We start from the raw sequence: 23,810 nt of genomic DNA on the forward strand, positions 1-23,810 counted from the left end.
ATATGCACGCTTGAGGAGAGCCACCAGATGGGTGGCTGTTTCTGCTTACCGCCAACCTGCCCTATACTCATGCAAGGGATCTCAGACACCAGTTTTCATCTGAAACCCCAAAGTCATCAGCGAGCACTCCTGCGCGGATTGCCCCGAGTTCGCAGCAGCCTGGGGATCCTGATGGCCTCTGTGGGAAGCCCTCACCTTTCCATCACATCAGTGCACCTCCTGGACCTGCTGTTCCTGATTACTGAGGTCAGACCATAGGTCCTACACCTGGGCCAAACAGGCTGTATCAGAGAAAGGAGTACCTCTCAGTTGCCCCTTCCTTGTAAGTGCTCCCCTACCCAAGGGACTTTCGGTGGAGGATTTGCCCCCCAGTCCCAGCCTAAAGGCGTTCACATTCACTTCTGTTTTCACTAGCCCTGCAAGCCTCTCTTCTTCAGAGGCAAGAGAAAAATCGGAGAAAAATCATTGCATGGGCTTGATTCAACATCAAATATGGATACACGATATCCCCCAGGAGCACCAGATTCCCACACAGGATTTTAACATTTAATCCCCCACTTCACCTCTCATTGAAAGGGGAATAGCCAGCTATGAAGTCAGTCCACTCCAGAAAGTGAAGTAAAAATAACTTTAAATACTCCATTTGTCCTCTAGTACATAGTCCCTGCCCCTGGGAAGGGCAAAGGCAGGGCAGAGCCCCCAGATTCTCTGGCACAGGAGCAGTCTGGACACTCGTGACAGCGATTTCAAGAGGACAAAATAGCAAGGTGATGTTTTGCAAAGGAAAACCTTTTGTGCATAAGCAAGATAATTTTACAGGGTGAAGTTCAAAACAGATTGCACCCCACAGAGGAAGAGCAGCCCTCCGATTGGTGTTTTTTCCAATTCAGACTAGGCACTGTTTCACATCACTTCTCTTGTAAGCCAAATTTCACCACTTCATCTTACAGTAAATGACAGAAGTGAGAATTACTTACACAACATAGTAGAGATCACAGACTTGCATTTTTGTGGACTTTCAGACATTCATTTTTCACTGCCTGTAAACCACATATAGTCATTCGCACATGGAGTTGCCCAACGCAATTTAATTCCTTGCCTATATTAGCTAGCAAGGCTGACAGCAGCTCTTCCCGCATACCCACTTCAGACCCAAAGAAAACAGGCAAAGCAAATGATGCTACAACATTAAATTTCAACACACACAGCTGACCAGGCCAACCACAAACAGGAGCAGTGATAGATACTGCAACCCCACCACCTCCCAAAATTAAAAAGCCATCATCTGAAAACAGCACTGTGGCTGAACCAACAACCCAGGCAGCTCCCTCCAGTCCTAGGCATTCAAGAGTATCCAAAAACAGCACCAAATGCTCTCTCTTCATTTATCCTCCCACTCCTTCCCTACCTGTTCTCCAAAGGCAGTTCCCATCATGCAACTTCACTCTCAGCAGCAACCCAACACTACCATTCTCTCCCCAACCTTTCAAACCTGCCTGTAATTGCATTAAGTAGGAGGAGACCAGCTCAGGTGAAAGAAATTCTGCTCTCAAACTCCTGTTTACCTGGTAAGTCAAACCTCAGCAAAGCATTTGCAGGGGTCTGGCTAACTCAGGCTGCCCCACTCAATTTTTCTGGGCTTCCCTTTCTTGATGAAGGCTGCAAACACTCTCAAGCGTTTCTTCTAAGCAAACAACCTTTCAGGGTGTGTTTTGCAGCCAAAGGCTCAGAGCAAAGCTTTGCTGCAGAAAAAGGTCATCGCATGCTTTTGCTTTATCCCAGAATAGGCAAATCAGAGGAGTTGTTGGGTAAAGTTTGTGTAGGGTCAGCCTGGGCAGAGCTGGTGGCGATACCCCCAGGCAAGCGAGGGCTGAGACCCCCAGGCTCAGCACGTTTTGCTCCATTGCTCCTGTTGAGCTTCAAAACATTCAACTTTCACATGCAGTTTATTGTCTCTGACTGCCATTTACAATCCTCTCACTGCTTTTTGGAGAGTTGTTGCTTTTCTGGGCTGTGTCAATGTTAACAGGCTGTGCTCCCACGCTGCTCACCCTTTGAGTCCTAAAACACCCATGCCTGGCCATGCACCGATAAAGCAAGCTGCAGGTGTCCTGCTGCTTCTGCAACCCCCAAGGAGCTGGTTATAGCCCTCCGTGGGGTTTCAGCATCTCTCACCCAGCTGGAAACACTGTCATGGTTCAAAGAGCCCTCACCTGAGCTCAAAAGGCCTCCTGCTTTCCATAGACATTTGAAAAGGACTTTGCCCAAGCAGGAGGTAGATTGTACCTATACGTGTATATATATATATGCACACACACATGCATGCACACACAGCCCCTGCATAAAAAAATGTCAGCGTGGTCAGTCAGGACATAAGCACTTCGTGCGTTCACTTTACCAGGTGACTTCTCTGGGTACATTTTAATTGCATTTTGCAAGCCAAGCAGAAAAAACCAAAAAGCCTTTTGGTCCAAAGTCCAATACAGATGAGCCTGAAATGAGCTGCCTGACAGAAGAGCTGACAAGGTGCCATCAGGGCCACCTTTGCGACCGACGGTCCCTGCAGGACTTGTCCCAGTGCCACCCTGCCCGCAGAGCTGGTAAAGCTGGTGCAGCTCAGAGGAAAGCCCCAAGCGCAGCTTCAGCTGGCAGAACCCTGAGAAGAACAAAAGTGTGGCTGCAAATGGGTTGCATTTGTTGTACAAATGAGAGCGGTAATGAAAATACACAGCCACAGCGCTATTTTGGCAGTGGCTTTTCAGTGTTGGACTGCAGGAAAGGAAGAGATTTGGGGATTGTGGCTCAGGGCTTGTTTCATTACTGTGGATCCCAAAGAACTTGTAAGGCAATGCTCAAAATCCAGACCAGATGTGCCAGACCCTCCCTTGCAGGGGAGCAGACCCAAAGCTGGCAACGATGGAGTCACTCGGGCAAGACAAACCCTCGTGATACATCAGTACATCATGTCAGACCACCTGGATGCTGAAATTTTGGTCAGAGAAAGGCTTGGGCTGGACGTAGGTCAGGGCAGCCCACGGGGCAGTCAGAAACTGAAGCCTTTGGCTCAGAAATATGTCAAGGAGCCACGTGAAGAAGATGCAAAAACGCCTCTTCCCGCTTGCCCAGGACACAGGCCTTGGCCACAGCAGTGGTCCAAGCTGGTTTATTTAAGCCACACTCATAAAGCTCGCTGGGAGGAGAAAAGCACTGCAGCAGAGCAAATCCCGAGAGCAGCCAGTGACAGCGGGCTCCTTCTTGGCGTTCACCATCGGTTGCTCAATCAGGCGAGCAGCAGGAGCCAGCCATCAGGGGAGAAGCTCAAGGTTTAATTTTAGCCCGCACCCATGGTGCATCTTTCTCTTTTATTTTTAATCTGAACTTCATGTAAAAATAGAATTTCCTGCCGCCCGATAAGGGATTCCTGTTTTTGCGGCAGGTCTGCCTTCTTGGGAAGCCGGTGCCTACGAGGTTATTGATGGGCGCTTCAAAGCACAACAGCCCAGCCGAGGGGGTAGGACGAACAGCGTTCGGGATTTACATTGTTCCTACTTGCCTTAGGGGAAAAAAAATAAAGCAGTTGTGCCCCTCTCCCTCAACAAATCGCCACCGAATTTAGCATTTCCGGAATTCTGTTTTGGAAAAATCTGTTTGCCTGAATATTTTTAGTAGCGGGGTTCGGGTTTGCATCTTTCCCAGGTAGATGTTTGTGAGTTTGTCAGGCTCCAGGGAGGCGTATCCTGCCTTTTGAGCCTGGTCATCAACCAGGAGATAAATATAAGTGCGGGAGAACAGTCATTCCTCCCACCCTTCCCACTCCCCCATGACATGGCACCCACGTTCCCCGACACACGTGTACCCACGCTCCCCGACACAGATCCTGGAGCTACGGGGAGGAGCAGTACGTATGGACCTGCCTCGGGGGGTTGCTCCCCACCTCCACCCAGGACACAGGAGTACCACAATTTCAGGACAGGCTGTTTCGAGCCTGAACGCCAATGATTTTCAGTCTCCTGTAACACAAAAACATCGCTCTTCTTAGCTATGTCTGCCCTAGGCAGGTACTTACACACCAAAACCGTATTGCAAAGCCACCAAGGTCACTAGCATTGTTTATGAAAGGGAAACGCTGGCAAGGGCTCTGCCGCCCACCGGCTCCTATTCTTTTCTTGCCTGCTTTTCTCTGCGACCAGGGAAGAAATCCTCAAGTGCTGAAAGATGCGCCAAGAGGAACGTGAAGAGGAATTCACGCTTTTCCTGGGTCTCAGGCAGAAGCTTCCCTCAACCCCCTGCAAGCCATTCCTCCTGGCAAGGGCGTAAAAGGGAGTGAGAGTTTTCCCTGAGAAGAGGAAGAGTGCATATTTTTTTCCTTTTAAGAATAAATCTTGATGCTGTCACTGGGGCTGTGGATGTAGAAAATACAGCGCTCAGGACTGAAAGCAGCTCTGCCTGCAGCCCATCCCTGAGATATCCTTTAATATGGCAGGGGGCTGTCAGACACACGCAGGCAAGCGAGGCTTTCCTCCTCCTCCTCCTCCTCGCGTGGGTTTGAATCCGACGGGGCCGTGCCTGGGGACTTGGCCTCACCATGTGAAAAGGCTCAGAAAGTTAGTCTGAGCAAGGATAGAGTAAAGAAATGTCCCTTTAGGTCAACCTGAGAAATACCGCTGTTGCTATTCCCCAGGCTGGGGAGAGCGAAGGGGGCCAGGGGGGTGAGACCTGCCTTCAGGCCCCTGCTGTTGGGGAAGCTCGAGCCTTCGAAATGGAAGGATGTATCCTGCAACCGTGGGAAGCTTCGTGCTGATTCCTCCATGAAATGGCGAAACAAAGACCCTCAGGTCTGACTCCAACACGCCAACATCTAACGCCAGCCCCCAGGCTCATTGCCACAGAGTCTGCAGTGCTTTTGCGTGCATGCATGTCTTAGTTTGCTTTCTAAAAACAATTTATCCCAGTACGAAAATTAAAATATTTGACTTAAGACCAAGGGAATCGAAATGTCGCAGTACCAGAGAGCCACCATAGCATCACTTTTATTAATCAATTGAAAATCAAAACGTAAGCCTTCTAACAAGACGTTAATAGCTGTTTCTCTTGTGGCAGTGCTCACAGACTGTAAGTTTCCAGCCCGGCACCCTACAACACGGCGATCAGAGGCAGGGCTGTGCCTGCCAGGGACCGAGCTCTCTGAATTTATAGCAGGAGTATTTATAGAGGCAGCTGGCACTGGCAGCTCTCCTGGGACACCAGCACGGTCTTCCACAAAGGGGCTGCCGGGGAAGGAGTAAGGGAGCGGGAATGTGCTGGAGCAACACCAGACCACCAGCCAAGGGTCTAAAAAAGCCTCAGGAGGACCCGAGAGCCAGGTCTCAGGGCCATTCCAGTGCTCCGCTCCAGTTAAACCCCAAGGGCTGGGGCAGCACTCCCACACGGATCCCAGCAGCGATGCCAGTTCCCAACCACTCGGGAGCTGTTGAAAGCGTTGTTTTGGCACAGGGTCTACAGCATCTTCCCACCCCTTCCCTGCTGGCTTGCCCTCCCTCGGGGGCTGACGCGAGCGATGGATGCCTGCTCGCGCGTGTCTTTCCCAAGGGAGCCACTTCTCCGTCACCCATCTTCTTTATCTCCTTCTTCATCTTCACCAGGACAATCAGCTGAGGATGCTCAACCAGGGTGCAGCAAGCGGTTGGGGTCATGAGATCCCAGAGGCAAAACCTGCTGCAAGGTCTCAGGTAAGAGTTAGCGATGGGGCATCTGAAATTGCTGCTTCCAAAGAGCTCCCAAAATGTGATTCGTTCCCACATGCCACATTCAGTGGAAATAGGTGTAGGGAAGACAAAGGCTCATAGCGTCAGGCGGCTGCTGGGGTGAAACAGCTCTTCACCCCTCCTGGACCTGTCCTTCAGGCACGGTCTCTGGTCCTCCATTTTGTGCTTTTCTTGCCCTGTTAGTTAAGAGTTTCATTGCCTACTTTTGAATTAAGCATGCGGGGCAGGTGGAGCACCAGAGCGTGACTTTTAACAGCTGCCGCATTCCGTGCCCTGCACTAGGAAGCATAGCTGAAATCCTTTGCGCTTTTTCAGCCCGAAACTGCCTCGACTCCAGGATCTGCTGCTGCTTTAATCATGGCTGTGTGTGAAAGCATGGCGATTTTCTCGCTTGCATCATTTTTATTCAGTGATTTTTCATTGTTTCCAGGCCCTTTCATTCATAACATCATGTTTTTTTTCTGCAGAAACGTGGTGCTGCAGGTAACGAGAAGCCGCTTCCCTGGTCTCCAGCCTGTTTGGAAAGATTTAAGTCAAATGCACCTCAGCACCTGGAGGGAGACAAGTGCGATCTCTCTGAATAATGTTGTCACAACTGTTTGAGAATAACCATTTGAAGGGGAAAAAACCCCCAACATATTTAAATCAATGTAATTTAAGACATTACATTGCCACGCTGCAACTGCTGCACCCCACAATGGAAGGGGCAGCACCAAGGAGGAGGTCGTGCCGTGGTCAGTACCAAGGCTGGGCACCAAAACTGATGTCCTTCACAGAGAGGTGGAGGTGGCTGGGAGGGTGGCAGGTAGCAGGGTGATAGAAGATTTTGCAGTGGGGCAACTCTTCTTGTCAACCGAGACATACAGAGGAAGACACAGATAAACAGGAGTGAGAGAAGTGCAGGGCTCTGACATTCCCATCTCCCCAAGTACCCCCAGATGGGACCATCAAAGCCCTGAGCTTGTGGAGACCAGTTCCCTCGACCTGTAGGATCCTCAGAGAGGAGAAGAGGCAGGGGAGTGGGTTTTTTCACAGAATAAAAATATCCACAGAAATGCCCAATTTACAGACAGTTAGGCGAGGTTTACTAATAAACGTAAAATAATGGGAGGAGGCGGCAATTTTTGGCTGTGTTTGCCAGCTTTGAATGAGGGATGGTAGTCATTTCCCCTCTTCCTCCTTCCAAAAACTCTGGGAAAAAACAATAGGAAGAGAAGTTTCTCTTTGCTTCACTTTTAGATAAAAATAACCCTGAGGAAATAAAAAAAAAAAAATTAAAAAAAATTCTGACCAGTTTTGAGATCAAGGAGGATGTTGGAACCAGTTGGAGCTACAGACTGTGGTGGAGCTACAAGCTCCTGGCGTTTTCTCAAAGCTCCTGCTCCAGGGTGAGGCTGGCAGAGCTGCTCCGGGAGCTGCCGAAGCTTCCCGGGGGTAAAGCAGGCACTCGATGCCCCGGCCAAGAAAATTCCTCTCCCCTCACGTGTCTCAGTGCCAGTGGTGCTTCTGGGTTTTGGGGTCGCACGTTCTTCCCTCTGCCCGACCTTTCCCTGTCGGGCAAGCAGCTAGCGCTCTCCACAAGTGAGTAATTTAAAAAATAAATGAAAAAAAAAAAGAAAAAAGTTTTGGGATTGTTTGTATAACCTTCTTGCTTGTGCCTAGCCATGAAGGGCTGCCCATCTCCTGTGAAAACATCTCAGGTATGCGTTTGGTTTGCAGGAGCTTGACGACCTGGAGGAGAGGAAGGCAGAGCATCCCTCAGCTCTGCGCAGCTGGACGGGGCGAGGGACTCCCACACCCACGAGACCCAGCCCCAGGGAGGTATCACGCTGTATGTGGCGTACCCCCAAATGAATCCTGCAGTCGCTCACGCTCGGACAAGGCTCGTGTTGAGGCTGGACGGGGCCGGGCATCGACCTGCGCTGGCTCAGTCCCGGCTTTGCTGCCGGTCCCGTTTGCAGCAGGTAAATCCCTTTAGCTGCAGGACGGCGTGAGGCTCAGGGCTGGTGAGGGATGGGGGCACGCAGGCACGACAAACTGGGTGTCTCTGGGTGGGGTATGGTGCCCAGGGAGGGAGTGGTGGGAGCCGAGCAGAGCCAGCCCAAAGCCATGAAACCGAACCCCCCCGTGATGCCTCCTGCCCTTTCCCCACGCAACGCCACACTGAGAGGGGCCGTGCTTTTAGGAAAAAATGCAGGAAAGAAGGATTTGGGGTTGTGGTTTGCATCCCACAGGCTCCAGAAACAACTTGTTGGATGGGAAGACTGATGAGGCCGCCTCCCAGTGTCCACAGCCCCGCATACCGCAGGAGCTGGTGGGAGAGGAGGAGGAGGCAGCAGCACGGGGCTGGCGCTGGGGGCCAAGCTCTGCCCTTACTGTGCATCTGCCCCCAGCCTTAGTGCCACCAACGGGATAAAACCAGCATTCGTGCCCCTGCTGTGCCCTCACCCTCCGGACTGAAGCACCCAGACCACCCCGTGCATCACACGAGTGGCATCAAGAGGCTTCTGGCAGCCATGCCTGCCAGCAGCCGGGTCCATTTGTCCCACACCATCTCTCCCCAGGAGAAGTAGATGTGTCATTTTCCTTTAACAGGACGCAGAGCAGTCTTATCCAAATATAAACAACCTGGGAGTATTTGCTGTCTTATTGTCTGGACAAAAAAGTAAAACAAACAGACCTTAAACCCTTTTCCCCCCGCCACTTCTGGTACAGTAAACCAGTCAGGACCAGAGACCCCAGAGTTCCCGAAAACCTCGCTCATCAGAAATAACATCCCGCAAAGCCAGGTGTGGAGGTAGCCCAAGCGAGCCTTGCTGCCGCCTCCTCTGATAGTTGCTCAGAAAAAGACAGAGATCTCTGAATAATTGAAGAATGGCTACACAAATAATAGAAACAACCAAGAAAATGTGATAGCCGGCAGCGTAACGTGGCAGCGCTCCCTCGGGAGAGGCCAGGAGCGATGGGCAGATGTCTGGGTGCGCTCTCAAGCAAGCTCAGCTTTCGGGGAGCATCAGCAAAAGCCAGTCCCTGGGCCAAAAGCTGCCTGAGAAACCATCCCCCAATGTCCAGCAACAGAAGCATGTGAGAGCCTGCCTTGCCCGGCCAGGCAGCAACAAAAAAATGAGGCATAAAAGGGGAAAACACTGCCGTAAACATAAAGCAAAAGTACTTTCCCTGAAAAATAGGGCAGGTGCAGGGCGTGAAGCCTGAGGAAGAGGTCCCTGTTTTGCAGTGAGGGAGCTGAGGGTCAGGAAAGAGGAGCCACGGGAGACACGAGCCCAAATCCCATGACATTCCATCTTGCCTTGCCCATCTCCCCCCAGCCCACACCTCCCCTTCCCTCTCTCCTCCCACAAGAGGGAGATCAAAGTCTGGCTCCAGCAAGTGATGTTTTACATCCGAGGTTTCCTTCCCACCATCCCAACATTTTTCACCACCACCATCTCTTTTCCAGGAGGTCCTGAGACATTTCAGACCCAAATCTCCTCTGTGCAGCCCCCAGCAGTGCTGCTGTGGCCACTCAAGAAAAAAAAATGCAATCTCCATGAAGCTGGGGGTCAAGCACAAGGTTTGGCCCCATGTTTGTGGGCTGGAGAAGTGGATCCCAAGGGTGGTTTGTGGATCACCCTCTTACACTGGTCCCAAAGGCAACAGTGGTCCAAAGAGAAGTGTCTGGATGGAATAAAAAAGCATCTGCCTACACTGATTCCTTGCAGTCAGGGCCCTAAAATGTAAAGGGCAGCTGAGAGTCACACCCTACAGCACATGTTATTAAGGAGCATAACAGCCAGGACAAGGCTTGCTTCATATTAAAAATAAATGAGGAAGAAATAGTGAAGGACTACATTTTCCAAATTACTAGACGTGCATAGGTGCTGCGTGGTTTGTCTGTGAGTGCTTTGGGTTTCTCCCTGGGGTACCACTGCATTTTAACAGTCGGAGGAAGAGAGAGGAAGGCCAGGAGGAGCTGGGAGGTGCTTGGGACACAAAGCAAAACTGGGGTCTGGTTAGAGAAATGCTCAGCAGTAAAGGGTCCTGCATTATTTGGGTGGCACCATGAAGCTCCGTGAGGAGCTGCTGGGATGGAGGTGATGGCTGCTAGTCCCTTGGGAATTCTGGGACTACCTGGATGGAGGAGCTGCTGAGATGGAGGTGATGGCTGCTAGTCCCATGGGCAGGTGATGGGATGGAGGTGATGGGACGGATGGCTGCTATTCCCATGGGAGCTGCTGGGATGGAGGCAATGGCCACTAGTCCCATGAGCATCCTTCCCCTGCGCACGTGGATCGAAACACACCCTATTTTTTTTTTCCATGGGATTCCCATCTGCTACCACAGGGAGATGATGGCTGTAATCCCCTTAGTTTTTAAGACATTCAGGCTCATTGAGTCCCCAGGTCTGCCTCTCCCAGGAAAATGCCCTTGTCCTTCCTAAGGCGGGGAGAGAGGGGTCCTCCGCGTGGGCACGTGGTGGAGGTTGCACGGCTGCCTCAGCCTCTCTCCGCCACGGTCAGGTGCTCATGTTGATGCGGGCCCGGCTGAGTCGATGCGAAGTTTAACAGCTTACATAGTAATTAAGCAAAGCCTCTCAATATAGCATCACTAATTACACGAATCCTCCCTAAATTACCAATAGTTCACGGCACCTTGTAAAATCCTCGTGTAATAGCCTTAGCAAAAAATGACACTCACCGCTGGCAGTAAGCCGCACAGCCCACATGGCAATTGCAAAGCAGTTTGGATGTTTATGAGCCTTTTAAAAAAAAAAAAAAAATAAAAATAAAAATCTAAAATGTACATTTCCCCCAATGACTCTGCTCCGGGGAGTATTAAAAGCAGCACCTTGACTCAGCCTACCACATAAACATCCTGCTGCCCCCGGACAGCCCGATACCGTCTTCCTCCCAGGATGAGGAGCTGAATAAGAAGTGACAATCACAGCTCCTGCCCGCGGGAAAACAGGAAGCGCCAGAGTTGTACAACCACTCCAAACATTGTCCTACCTGCTCCACTCCTTGGGTGCGATGTGAACTTGCTTTGCTTTCCTTTCCGCCTTGCGTAACTATTTCTGGTCCAGCACTGGCCAGTCCCAGGATGCTGCCGCACGGGACAGTCCCTGCGGCCTCCGGCTTCTCCCCGCCTGCCTAAAACCAGCCTGGTGCTCTCTGTCCAAAGCAGAAGGACAAACGTCCACCTTTCTAACCCACCGCCAACATTGGCACCTCGGCAGCAGTGCTGAATGCAAGTGCTGGAGGAGATGGAGACGGGCCCAGGGCGCTGTGCAGGTTGGCTCGCCCCACAGCTGCCCACATCTGGCAGGAGCTAGATAGAAGAAAATCTCAAATCCTCCCGACCAGGAAGCAGCCAAGAACGGACGCTTTTGGCTAAAGAAGCCAATGTTTACAGACGTGCTCTGGTTCATGCATCAAAGTGCTAAACCTTGCCCTGAGCAGCCCCTGCGACTAAGGCAACCCAGCGGGCAGGCGATGGGGTAAGTCTGTGCCCCGGTGTTGAAGCAAGCTGGGCAGCCAAGCTTCTCCACGAGCACACACAGAGTAGCTTGGGGAATCAGGAGATGTGATGGAGAAGAGGCTACCCACTCAGCTTGCAGCACCCCCAGTTTATCCAGAAATACCCACTTCCCCCTTGACTTTTTGGGTTGATTTTGAGGAATGCCCCTTCACTCAATGCAATGCATCCCCAGCCAGCAACGCAGCAGCCCTGCTCTCAGGACTGTCCTTCCCAAAGGCAAGAAACTCTTTCCACATTAAATGATGCTCTGGGAGCGGGGCAGCTTATTCCTCCTCCGGCTGCTCCCGCGTTTCTGCCGAGCGACAGGCCCAACTTCACATGCAAAACATAGACGTCGTATCTGAGTTTCCAAACAAGAAGCAAGAGAAGAAGAAGGTTTCCTATCCGCTCTTCCTTTACTCGCAATGTAAAAACATCCCTCGCCGAATGAGTCGGCATTTGCCATCACTTTGCAAAGTTCACATTCCCACAAGCGCAGGCGGGCGCGAGGAGGAACAAGGAACAAGGGGGGGCACCGGCACACCAGCGGGTCACGGTCACACAAGACAATACTTTGTAATATTTGGAAGTGTGGGAGGAATGCGGGAAGGCTGAAGATGAGGATGTTTATTAACATATAAGAATATCTCCAAAGGGTTTGCGTCCTATGTGAAAAAAAAGGGAGCGCGAGGCAATACAGTTTGAGCCATCAGTGGGGCTAAATCTGGAAATCCTTATTCCGGCAATCCTATTGCTGGTGTAAAGAAAAAGAGAATAGCTTTTTCTCACAGTCACAGCAGTAAGAGTCTTCCTAAATAAGGTGAACCTTCGAATGAATTCCCTAATGAATTCCCTTGTGTAATTGCATTAAATGGTGGGATATGAGTGCGTTTCCATGCCTGGCTCAGCCTCTGTGCCCAAAAAGGGTGCTGCCTCCCTACAGCATAGAGCAGGAAGCTTTTCAGTTCCAGAATTGCAGTCTCAGCCTTGTTGACCACTTCTAAGCAGTCAGTGGAAGATGAGCAGGGAAAGCCTGGCAGTAAGTTTAAATTTAAAGTGTCTACAGACACTTGAGAAAACTTTCCAGCACCAAAAAAGAAAAGAAAACCTGGGGAAAAAAAGACAAAGACCACCACATGGGTTTCACACAGGCATCTGAGCGGGGTTTGGATGCTAATGCCCATGGGGCATCACTGACCGGCAGGGCTTAGCGCAGCCCAGCACTGCCGGCCACCGAGAGGGACCTCCAGTTACCAAACTTAACCAGTTATACTGTATTAACAAAGGGAAATCTGCATTTGGGGCATAAGACCCCAGGCAGTCCTTGAGCTGAAGCAGCCATGGCAAAGCAGCTGCTCCCCAAAACCAGTCCTGAGCAGCTCAAGAGCAGTTTCAGCAGTTTGCTGGTCACAAAGGCACAGCAGACACCATATCTCATGCTCTGCTGAAGAGACCCATACCGATAAATCTTTATAAGTGCTGTTTCCTTGCAATGCAGAGCAAAGGGGGTTTTTCACTATTTTTTTTTTTTCTGTCCCTCAGACAGAGAACATCTCTTTGCTTTCACCTTATGACTGTAAAGTAAAAATAAACTGTGTTCCTCCCTACCAGTTTCAGCTGCACTATTGCTCGCCTGGGCTGCGGTTGGGACAGTCCCTGCTGAAATGGTGTATTTTAATGCAGGAAGACACATGCTGCTGCCACCTGCTTAACTAAGAGAACTTGCAGACTTCCTTCTGCCCCTTTATTTATTAACCTTGCTGCAGACCATTAATAAAAAGGACATTCTTGTACTCAAGCCGGGTCCGTTGACGGCTGGACGGGCTCCTGCTGCAGCCCCTGCAGGGCTCAGCTGCTCAGGTGTGCAGCCAGAGCAAGGATGCTGCTGCCCAGCTGCCTGAGAGCACCTTTGGGAGCTGCAGAGGAGAAGCACTGCTGAGCACCAGTTTGGCCACCTGGAGCAGGGAAGGCGCACGGCGCTGCTCTCCGCACCAGCTAACCTGCCCTGGGGAAAAGGCAGGGTTTGCTGCCTTGAACAGAGTCCTGCACTGCAGTCATTTCCCAAAGGTCACACAGCCCTTGTGGGGTGGTCAGCACTACGATAACACAAGAAATGCTTATTTTTGGTTAATATTTATCCTTCACTCAGGCACCCTCCCAGCCTAAGACCTATCAGGCTGGGAGGAATAAGCATGGCAGTGCAGCTCAAAGTAAAATGTGTGTCTTCTGTTGGAAAGGGAAGCAAAGAGTGGCCATTTACTCCTGCCCCCACACAGCCTGACCTCGGGCTGTACCGTGCTTCTCCTGGATTTGGGGGTACGGGTTGCAGTGACACATGCAGCGGAGTCTGGCTGCAAGACCTGACCTCCCAACATGGGTTCCCATCACCTAGAGGAAATATACCCTTCTTGCTGAGAGATGAAAAGCATTTCACAGCCTTTCCCAGAGTCCCAGCAGCTTTTTCTGCTGGGCTTAAAGGAGACCCAGCAGACCTTAAAAGTCACAAACGTGGCCATGACGGCCGTGAAGCCAGTTCTTTAAACCGCAGTGGGGAAGCGTTGCATATAGCCCAACTCCATCACCGGCTGGGAGGTGCGCAGGGGTTCCTCGGGCGTGGAGCACCCTCTGGTGGAAAAATCACGGTTGTCCAAACAAGAACATAATCCACCCGTGGCACAAGGCCGGGCTCAGCCAAGACCTCCTGGGAGGTGGGTTTCCACCACCCAGGGTTGCTTCACTGGCAGGCCCCCATGCAGCGCAGCCCTTGCGCCCACACCGGCTGGGCACTGCCTGGCTCGGTACCCTGCCCCAGTCCGTGTGCCCAGCGTGCTTGCTTGCTCGCCCCGAGCTTCGAGGCAACAATCCCTTCTACTTTGGCCACTATAGCCCCTCGCGGCTGCAGGGTCTTTCAGCCAGACTGCATCCCTGCCACGTGCCAGGCCGTGGCCTGGCTGCCGGAGGGATGCTGCTGGTGGCAGGCGGCAACTCTCGCCATGAAAAGGCAGTTTGTAAGTAATCAGTCCCGGATTTTGCAGTCTTTGTAGCCGTGATAACCGTGGGGCTGGACAGGAGTGTGTCACGCTCCCCAGGCTGCTGCAGTCCCCTTTGCCTTGGTCTTCACAGTTGTCACACTCCCCAGTCAGGCTGCAGCTCCTTTGGGAAGGGGAAGAGCAGCACGGGCGCCTGCCTGCCTGCGCGCGCTCCCTTTTCAGTGTAATGGGGCCTCTGCTCTGCCTGGGGTCTCCGGATGCTCTCACAAAACAAGCAGCAGTCACAAATTTTAAGCAGCCCCCAGCAAAAAGGGCAGAGGCAGCAGTTCAGTGCTTCCAGTCCCTAGGTAGTCATGGACCTGCCACATGACACTGGATGTGCCCCATCACGTCCCCTCTCCTGCCCCAGCTTCTGCCTTGAAAGACCCGCCAGCACCACGGAGGCAGGACCCACGGCCCAGCACTCTCATGTCCAGCCCCGGTCCCAGGGCACGCCACTCCCTGCAGCGGCACTGCCCTGAGCAGTACTTCAACGAGAGGCAAAGCCAGCAGAGAACAAGAGCGTATCAGGGGACCGGGGACATCTCACCCCATCTGGCTCTGCAGGACCCTGCATGGGGCTGTGGGTGCAGGGCTCGTTTCTCACAGCGACCTCAGTTATCTGGCGTGGCCAAGTGCTGAGGATGGCAGGAACGTTGAATAAAAAGGCAGAATCTGCCCCAAAAGCTCACGTTGTAAACGTGAGGCAGGAGGCACCTTTTGTGCCTCAGGTCATTTCCCTGCCCCTAGGCGAGCTGCTGCCCAAACAGTACTTTAACCCAGCTCTGGGTGTGTTTCCTCTTAAATAAACACAGGAGGTTCCCCAACACTCTTCCTCCAGGTCCCCACCTGCTCGCCAGCACGACGTTCGGCTCCCAGCCCCGCAGCGGCACCCGAGAAATGCGTTTCCTTCCCCGCCTCATCATCTCAGCTGCTTTGGGCATTGGCACCTTCCTGAGCTGGAGGCTGCTTCTCCGGAGCCCAGCCGCCGGCCATGAAGGTAACACCTGGGCACTGCGGCGGTTCTGCATGGCTGGCAGCGTTTCTGTACCACTGGGGAAACGATCCAGAGCTTTTTTTGGAGGTTCTCGGTGGGAAAACGCCTACGGCACAGAAAATACCATTTGCACAGCCCCAAGGGCAGGATAACCTGCGGAGAAAGCCCTTGGTGTGGAGCCCTGCAGCTTTATGTCCTTAGTGGGGTCATTGATCTCAGGTGTGGTGGGGAAACCAGGTGTCAGACTGCTAGAGGTAACTCCTAAAATCTTTGCTGCGAAGGGAGAAATGCTGGTGGGGAGGCAGGAGGGAACAGGGGCAGAGAAATCTGTGATTAATGCCTCACTTGCCTAAAAAACGCATCCCTCCCCTCTGGTCCTGGTCAGTCCAGGGCAAAATCATCACTAGATTTTGCAGACATTGTCGGTCTGGAGTTGAAGAGCAGCCCAGGATAGCTTCAGGCACCACTGTGTTTCTTCCTGTGTTCCCGGTGTCCTTTTCCTAATTTTAACTGTGCTTTTCTTCCCTGTGCAACAGCCTCCCTGAATCAGTGGGAAATATTTAACTTCCCAAGGACTCGGGAGAAACCAACAAACTGACTGCCTCCCCAGGGCTGCCAAATGCCTGCACTGAGCAGATGAGACAGACGTGCTGCTGCTAAAAAAAAAATTAAAAAAATAAAAAACAAAAAATAAAGTAGCAAGGCAGGCATTCATCCTCTGCATGCAAACCCACTATGGCCCCTTCACATCAAAAATAAGATGATAAAGAGTAAAAAGCAAAGCTGAAATTTGAGAAATTAAACCAACTGTCATGGAGTCTTTTTATTTGCTTTTGCCTTTTATATTTGCTTTGTTGTCTTCTCACTTCTATTTGCTTTTTGCTTTTTATTTGCTTTTGCCTTTTTATCTACAGGAGAAAAAAATTACATACGGAAATGATGCAAGAAGTTATGTCATTTGGATCCCTAAATCGCTCCAAGCCATTAAGAATAATCTCTTCCTTTCGCATATATTCGATAGCTGATGTTAACCAATTAACAGATGCAAAAGAGTTTGCAGGGGGTTATGTATTTGTAGCTACGAACCAATTTACTACTCCTCAGTCTCTCAGAATATTTCTGACTCTTTGGTAAACTCACCTCAGTTAAGTTCAGTCGAAAGCGAGGAGTTAAAAGCAAAAATTATGATTTGGTGGAGAACGGGGTCCGTGGCACAAAGCTACAGTCAAAACCACTGCTCAGACACGGCTGTCTGGGGAAAGTGGGGTCTGGGTGTCCATGATCTCACAAATTCATGGGGACAGAAACCCATTTCCTGGCAAAACTGAGCTCTTTGCCAGGCAGGGCTGGTCTCCCTTCTCCTACCCATCATCTTCGTTCACGCTATATCCTTTCCATGCTGGGATAACTGGAAAAGAGCCTGCCACAGCATCCTGCGCTGGGGTACTGGCTTGGGGCAGAGGTCCACTGCGGGCTTTCCTCACCCCCATCTTCAAATGGTGTTTCCCAGGTGACGTGGCCCTCAAGGCGGAGGAGGGCTTCGCTTTGACGCTGGACACCTTCCTTCACATTCAGCAGCTCAGGAAGAAGAGACTGAGAGCTTTCTGCAGCCGATCGGGCAAAGTCACCCCTCCGCCCAGCAGCTGGGGGGAGAGAGCCCGCCTGCTCTCGAATTTGAGGGTAAGCACCAAGCTGGACCTCCTTTACTGCCAAGTGCCATCGACAGGGATGGAGGAATGGCAGCAGCTTTTGGAGAAGCTAGAGGAGAACGAAAACGTGACGCTCCCGGTGCCGCTTCCCTACCCTCGGCAGCACGCTCCAGAGACACAGCTGAGTAAGTTCAACCTGACGGAGATAGAGGCCATGTTAGGGTCTTACACCAAAGTGCTGTTTGTCAGGGACCCTTTCCAGAGGCTGATCTCCACGTTCATGCAAGGCATGGGCAGCAGCCCTTCCTTCAGCAGCTTTGTTCAGGACGTTTTAGACAGCGGGCAGCACAACGCCCCCACGGCTTGGAAGCCGCTCGTCAGCCTCTGCCAGCCCTGTCTCGTCCAGTATGACTATGTGGTGATGTTTGGCTTCCTCAGGCAGGAGCTGGGTCATCTGCTGCGGCGGGCCGGGCTGCCGGTGGACAGCCACCTCCCCGAGTTCACTGACACCCAAGTGCGGTGGACCTACAGCTGGTTATCAGAACAGATGTTCAGCGAGCTGTCCCTCCAACAGAAGAAGCAACTGACTCATTTCTACCACTGGGACCTTGCTGCTTTCTCATTTTCTGGCAGTTTGCTATCAGATCTCCTCAGCACCCCAGAGACCTGGTAGAAATATCCGGGCTAAAGGGACTGTTTTGGAGAGCGTTAATCCAAATGCAAGTACTTTGAGATGCCAGCTCGGTCATAGGCAGACCCTTGCTCCACAGCTGCATGCAGCGCGCTTGTCCATGTCACAGCTCCAAAAGACACGTCAGAGAGCCGAGACGGACCGCTGCCAGGGACACCGTATCGAGGCTCTTCACGTAGTTGAATTGCGTTTAAATATGGCAAGAGCAGGCGCTATATCAGGAAACCCATGGCATTGGGGCTTGGAAAGCTGCATGAACTGAACTGTGATGGGGTAAACGGCTCTCAGCAAACCTAGCGTTTTGGGGTAGGGTGGGCTGGACCTGCTACAAACCACAGCAGCATCTGCACACACTCTGCCTGCACTGCCATTTCATTTGGGCCAAGAGGTTTGGCAACAACTTCTTCATGACAAATCTCCCCGCGCAGAACAAGCAGCACTCCCAAAGGAACACCTCACCTGGAGTCTGTCTACTCTGCACAAGTGGGTGGGATATGGCACAGGGTGGCACACCCTTCTGGGGAACCACTGGTGATATTCCCAATCCTTTCATGCTCAGGGAAGGCCAGGAGGGGCCCGGCCCATCATTTGGTGTTATCTGTTCTGTGTGAACCATTCCTGTTTTATGACCTCACATCTGCTGCATGTTTAGGCTCAAGAGGGCCCCGGGGACACCACAGGATGCTTGCTTTATTTGCAAGTTTTGAGTGAGGTTCCCCCCTCTACAGGGCTGACTCAAATGGGCCAAGCCTAGCTTTCAGCTCTACTCACTAGCAATGAGACAGGGATATGGCAGTCTGGACCAGGTACCAGTCACGCCACGCAGACAGCCAGACTTCCACCTTGTCTCAGAAAGCTGGTGGGCCCCGTGGAGGTGGCTAGAAGCATCAGGATGCATCACTGTGCTGCTGTGGAAAACACAATGCGGCTATTGTACGCTCCTCTTGGCAGAGAAGTGCAAGGACTGGCTCTGCTTTTTTTTGGACTTGGCTGCCAGCGTGGCTGGGTGGAGGCGCAGGCTCTCCAGCTGGCTCACCTGCTGCATCCAGCTGGGTGGCCTTGGAGCAATCACCTGCCCTCTCCCAGCCTTGGCCACTGAGCTGATCTGCCTCGCAGCCTCTGGGAAGGGTCCATCCTTGCCAAACGCCAAGGATGAGCTGAAGTTGTCCAGCTTTGAAATTGTGAACAGACTTTTACCATACCATACTAGTTTCCAGAATATTTTTTAGCTTTATTTTGCAATGTTGTGACATTCACAGAGAATTCCGCATACGTTCATGTGACAAAGACACCGATTTGACAATGCTCATTAAAAAACAATAGTGAAACTTGTTGATTAGAACTGACTTAAAATAATTACGGAAAAGTTAGCCTCCCTCTCTCATCGAGGGACATGCGATTAATAGCGTTAAGACATCACATCAGATGGCCTCCTTTCACCCTCCCACAAACTATTCAGCTACAGCAATTATTACTTAAGTGCTGTTATTGTGCGTAATACTTTACAGTCTAGCAAGATGGCGTAGTTCCTCTTCTGAGGATACAGTTCTGGAAGGAGAGAAGCGGCAAATTTCCAGTTATATGTAACATTGGAGTCATGCATCCATGCTGTATTTTGCTGAAAAGTACTAGGAAAGGAACATTTTTCTCTTTGTAAGTAGCTTTCCCTTCAGCAATTGCAAGCTGAAATCCCATGCAGCGAGATGTGCGTGAAAAGATCTGAGGCAGCACCTAGCAGAGGACAGTGCTGGGCACTCACAAGAGAGCTGTTCTCAGGCAGCTTTGTAGTGCAGACCGCATTTTAAGTCAGCCTGTCCTATAGCAGCACCATCTCTTCCTGCCAGCCCTCCACAGCGGGTCCCACTCTTTCCCTAAGTTGCCTGGCACTAAGTTCCATGGGAAAGCAATGTATGAAATGTTAAGACACTGAGAGGTGAAATGAAAATCTCAGCTTCATGTTCCTTAGGGTCCCTGTCTCACCCAATGATCTCTCTGTAAATTCCTGTTAGTCTCCAAGCTTCCCTTTTTCCTACACACTCAAAACCAGTTTCTGTGATTCCTTTGCAACCCTGATTTTATACCATTGCCCCCTCCCTGTAGGTGTTTGGTAGCATTTACATTCAATTCCAGCGCACCCCAAAAGGAAGGTCTTTCCTCCTTCCATCAGCTAGTGGCTGTCAAAGGGTAATAAGAGGGCCCTGAGCTGGGGTGGGCTTGAGGGCAAGGACTGGTGCCTGGGAAACAGCAGCTCGCTGATGCTGCAGCAAAAATGGCTCCACAGGCTAAGGTCTGCACGGAACTACCCTGCCCTGACCATTGCATGTACACATAACTTGACAAATACACTTCAAATGAGTGCACAAAGTGAATAACGAGAGAGACTTGATACATCTAATTTAAAAAATTTCACCTGACCAGGCAGTCACTGTGGCTATGTGAGACACCACGAACCCATTCTGAAATGATGAAAAACATGCTCCCAGAACCATGGGGGATAAAGAGCACTTACTCATCCTGCTAGTGACATACCCTCACAGGGAACAGGCATCTTGTGAATGCTGGTGGCTTTCCCCCAAGACGATGCTGGAAGCTCCTCGACATCACGCACTCTGCCTGTAGCTCCTCATGTTCTGCATTAACACACGTTACATTCCCTTTGTACTTCTTCACGGCCTGGTCTGAATGAGCATGTCCAGCAATCCCATGCGGTGGATGCCACAGAAACACTGCCAACACCAATCTACCTTACAGACTTTGTATTTTGCATCCCTTCCTGGACATCCAAGAACATGAATACACAGGCTCTGATAGTTGTTTTTGCACACAAATGATCACGTTTTCTTCTCTAAGAGGTTTTTTACATATTGCCAACTTTCAGAAGAAAACAAAAACGTGTTCTTGCCCAGTACCTCAGAGCTTAAGAAACATCAATATCATATTTCAATTAATAAAGCAATTACATAGCAAGCCCAGCAGGCACAAAATACTTTCTGCAATTCACATATATAAATGCCCTTTTTCTAGGCTGTAGAACCATAATATTTTAAGCTGAGAAATAAATCTACACATTTCCAAGCTATATACCCTGGAGTGCTTCAAAAAAATATTTCAAACTGTGCATACATTGTTAAGTCCTAAGATGGAGGCCAATTGTAAGCAGTTTGTATGTGAGCAAAATTTTATATAAGGCAATGGAGTTACATCCTCTTGCACCATGTTTTTCTGATGGCCCTAGGAGTGCAAAAATAGAAAAAGGACATTTTCATAAAACTGTGGGCCAGAGAAACGGATAAAGTTTGCACATGATGAGCAGGTACAGTACATGGCTGACATCATCTAGAGATAACATGATGCTACAGTGTTAAATCTGACAGTGACAAAACCTGTGAAGATGGATGCCAGCATTAAATCCAACATGAAAAATGCATTCAACCCAGAAGGCACGAGGTCATCACATAGCACATTTTTCAGACAAGCAGTCCCTGTAGCAAAACGTACCCATTCTCTTACATTCAGCAAAACTTAGAGTTGTCTTGAAAAGAAGGCAAGGCCATAGCATGACAGCAAGGGATTGACCCTAGAGGGCACCCAGAGCCAACTAATCCCCAGCTGTGTCCATCCTCCTTTTCCTTGCCTGGGCTGGTATAAATTGCCTTGGGAACAACGAGTAACTTTCTCTGTTACTCCAAGGTCTTTGATGTCCTTTCCTATTTAAAAGATGGGGAAAGATGTGGAGGTATGGGGCAGGAAAAAGCTGGGTCAAATGAAGCAGCATCTTGCTGGAAGTCCTCTTGGTATCTCTAGTTTTTATCTTTAATCAGAGAAGACAAGGTAGTACATGAACTAAGAATTCATTAAAGCCCCAGTGCAGACAAAGCAATTGTCATTTAACAGGATAAATCAGCTATTGGTCACATTTTAGGGTTTTCCTCTGAACCACTTTTGTTACATAGGTAAGACCATCTTCGTTAGCTAACATCAAAACTCCTCCTCATCTTCCTCTAGTGTATATCTGTCTTTGTGTGCAGAGGGGACACAACAGGGTCCAGCCCTCGGTGCCTCTCATGCCTTCCCCCATCTCAGCTAGAGGACTGTTTGTCTGGGTTCAATGCATTTAAGTCCTTCTTGGCATAGCATGACAAGGTGATCTGTCTTTTCCCCAGAGTAGAAAAAAAAGAAACAACCACCCTGCCATTTCACATTGGCTGGTAAATAAGCATGTCTCCCATCCTCACAGCAATTTTAAATGAAACCTGTAAGATTTTTCAATTACATCTGGATAACATCACCTGCCACTTACTCTTCATTTGAATTTACATCACAGCTATAATCTGGCAGCAATTACCTCTCCTAGAGAAAACAATGATTGGACAATTAAATGTGAAAGCTCCATGAATCAGTGGATGAACCACATGAACACAGATTTGCCCCCCCAGTATAGTCCTACTGCCTTGTGGTCCCTCTGGTGTAAGATCAGTTTTCATGAGGAGAGTTTGCTCCTCAAACTTCCCTTTTACACACGCACAGACCATGGCTTAAAGGTCCCTGGCTCAGCAGAAGGGCACTGTAAAAAGAAAAAAAATTAAGTTAGCAACAAATGAGGGCCCTGGCCTGCCCCACCATGCTCCCTTTGAGGTAGGTGACTTTGTACCATTGAAGACCTGAGCTCATATCCCAGTCTTTCAAAACACAGAGATGTCTATCTCATGGCATTTCTGTTAGAGGCTGTGACTGGCTCTAGCTGAAGGCCTGATGGTCAACAGTTTGTGCACATTGTCAAAACCGTTTCCAAGTCCTTCTCCCCAGAAAGTGATGCAGGTGTTAGGTGAGAAGGACTAAGATATCCAGGTTTTGCTGTTAACCACAGCGGGGTTCAAGCTGACGAAAGCCTGGAGGATGCCCACATGGACAGACAGCTGTGTTTTCTGGGTCACACAGGAATCATCAGGACTCTGTGCAGGGACCCACTCCTACACAGCCCTGTCACAACACTGTAACAGAGGAGGAGCCCATGAAGAGACAGTGACAGGGTTGGCTCCTGCACTCCTTCAGATCAAGCCCACAGCCTCTAAGGAGGATCCTGTGGTCATAACATTCAGGAGAAGTGAGCATTTTCAGTAACACTTTCCTATGCCTCCCTCCCTGAGGGACACCACTAAATCACAGAGTGGACCTGCAAGATATGTTAGTGGTGCTCATCCCCTAAGAGATGATAGTTGGAGCATCAGGACAAAAAGTCAGTGCCTTTGTTCTACAGACAGCACTTGGAGGATGGAGGGATGAACTGCAACTTCATTGATACTGTATCGCAGCCCTAGCAATGCTGGTCTGTGGATTTGTCTCTCATTTGGTGGAAGGTTAAATGAAGGATAACACCTGTGAAATAAAACCCATCTGCTTAAGCAGGGCCACAGCCTCCCTATCCTGCTCTTATCCCAGACCTGGGCCACTGTGACCAGCACACACACTCCATGTGGTGTAGGCTGGCTAGGGATCAGACTATGAAACCAGAAGCTGTTACCATTTTGGTGAAGATGTCCACACAAGCATTGCGGATCCTCTCTGGGGTGGCAGGGCTGTCTAGCCTGAACAGTTCGGTCAGGCCGGAGTCCCTCCTTGCTGAGTAGATGGCATCTTTAATGGCATAAAACACTGAGGCAGACAGGAACAGAGGTGGCTCTCCCACAGCCTAGACAGAGCACAAGCAAGAGTGAGGCTGCAGCCCAAAACAGTTCTGGCCCTGGAAAGACTAACAGGCTAACAGAAAGATAAGCAAGCCCTATCTGACAATCAGGCATTGTTCACATTCTTCTATTGTTTCTTTGTAACTTCTCAGTCTCTCAGATGTAATCAGGAAGGAAAGGCCAAGCCAAAACAGCCCCTTACCTTCCAGATGTGAACCACAGTCTACCAAACGTGATCAGTGAGGAAACACGAAGCTAAAACAGCCTCCAGTCTGCCAGGTGTGATCAGTGAGAAAAGACTGAGCTAAAACAACCCCCAGTCCATTTAAAGAAGAGACAGTAAGAAAACACAAGCTTTCTGACACAGCAAGGGTGTTATGAAGGAAAAAGGGACTAACCCATTCCCACTACCCTTTGGATGGTGCTAAAATTGCAGCAAAGGGAATTCAGATAAGGCAGTGGTGAGTTGTCTGGGCAGAGA

The 23,810-nt window shown here is 50.4% G+C and overlaps 2 protein-coding genes across 2 annotated transcripts in view; one reads left to right on the plus strand and one right to left on the minus strand.

The window, feature by feature from the left end:
- The first annotated feature begins 14,955 nt into the window (after nt 1-14,955).
- On the plus strand, nt 14,956-18,973 carry LOC138688533 (carbohydrate sulfotransferase 9-like). The gene is made up of 2 exons (XM_069800004.1): nt 14,956-15,308; nt 16,816-18,973. Exons 1-2 carry the CDS (start codon nt 15,209-15,211, stop codon nt 17,625-17,627), a joined length of 912 nt encoding a protein of 303 aa, XP_069656105.1. The 5' UTR covers nt 14,956-15,208; the 3' UTR covers nt 17,628-18,973.
- Nucleotides 18,853-23,810, minus strand: part of XDH (xanthine dehydrogenase) — a 53,712-nt gene continuing 48,754 nt past the window's right edge. The window contains exons 36-37 of the mRNA XM_069800003.1: nt 23,167-23,334; nt 18,853-22,209 (exon numbers count right to left, since the gene is read on the minus strand). Coding sequence (XP_069656104.1) covers nt 22,159-22,209; nt 23,167-23,334 — 219 coding nt within the window. The 3' untranslated portion in view covers nt 18,853-22,158. The remainder of the gene's footprint in view (nt 22,210-23,166; nt 23,335-23,810) is intronic.

Source organism: Haliaeetus albicilla, chromosome 13, assembly GCF_947461875.1.
Source record: "Haliaeetus albicilla chromosome 13, bHalAlb1.1, whole genome shotgun sequence".
Classification (NCBI taxonomy): domain Eukaryota; kingdom Metazoa; phylum Chordata; class Aves; order Accipitriformes; family Accipitridae; genus Haliaeetus; species Haliaeetus albicilla.

What these genes read in the sequence shown, in the direction of transcription:
- LOC138688533 (XM_069800004.1), top strand. Translation starts at nt 15,209, where the DNA reads ATGCGTTTCCTTCCCCGCCTCATCATCTCAGCTGCTTTGGGCATTGGC. An exon ending in CCCAGCCGCCGGCCATGAAG is followed by an intron (nt 15,309 to 16,815) that starts GTAACACCTGGG and finishes GGTGTTTCCCAG; the next exon opens with GTGACGTGGCCCTCAAGGCG.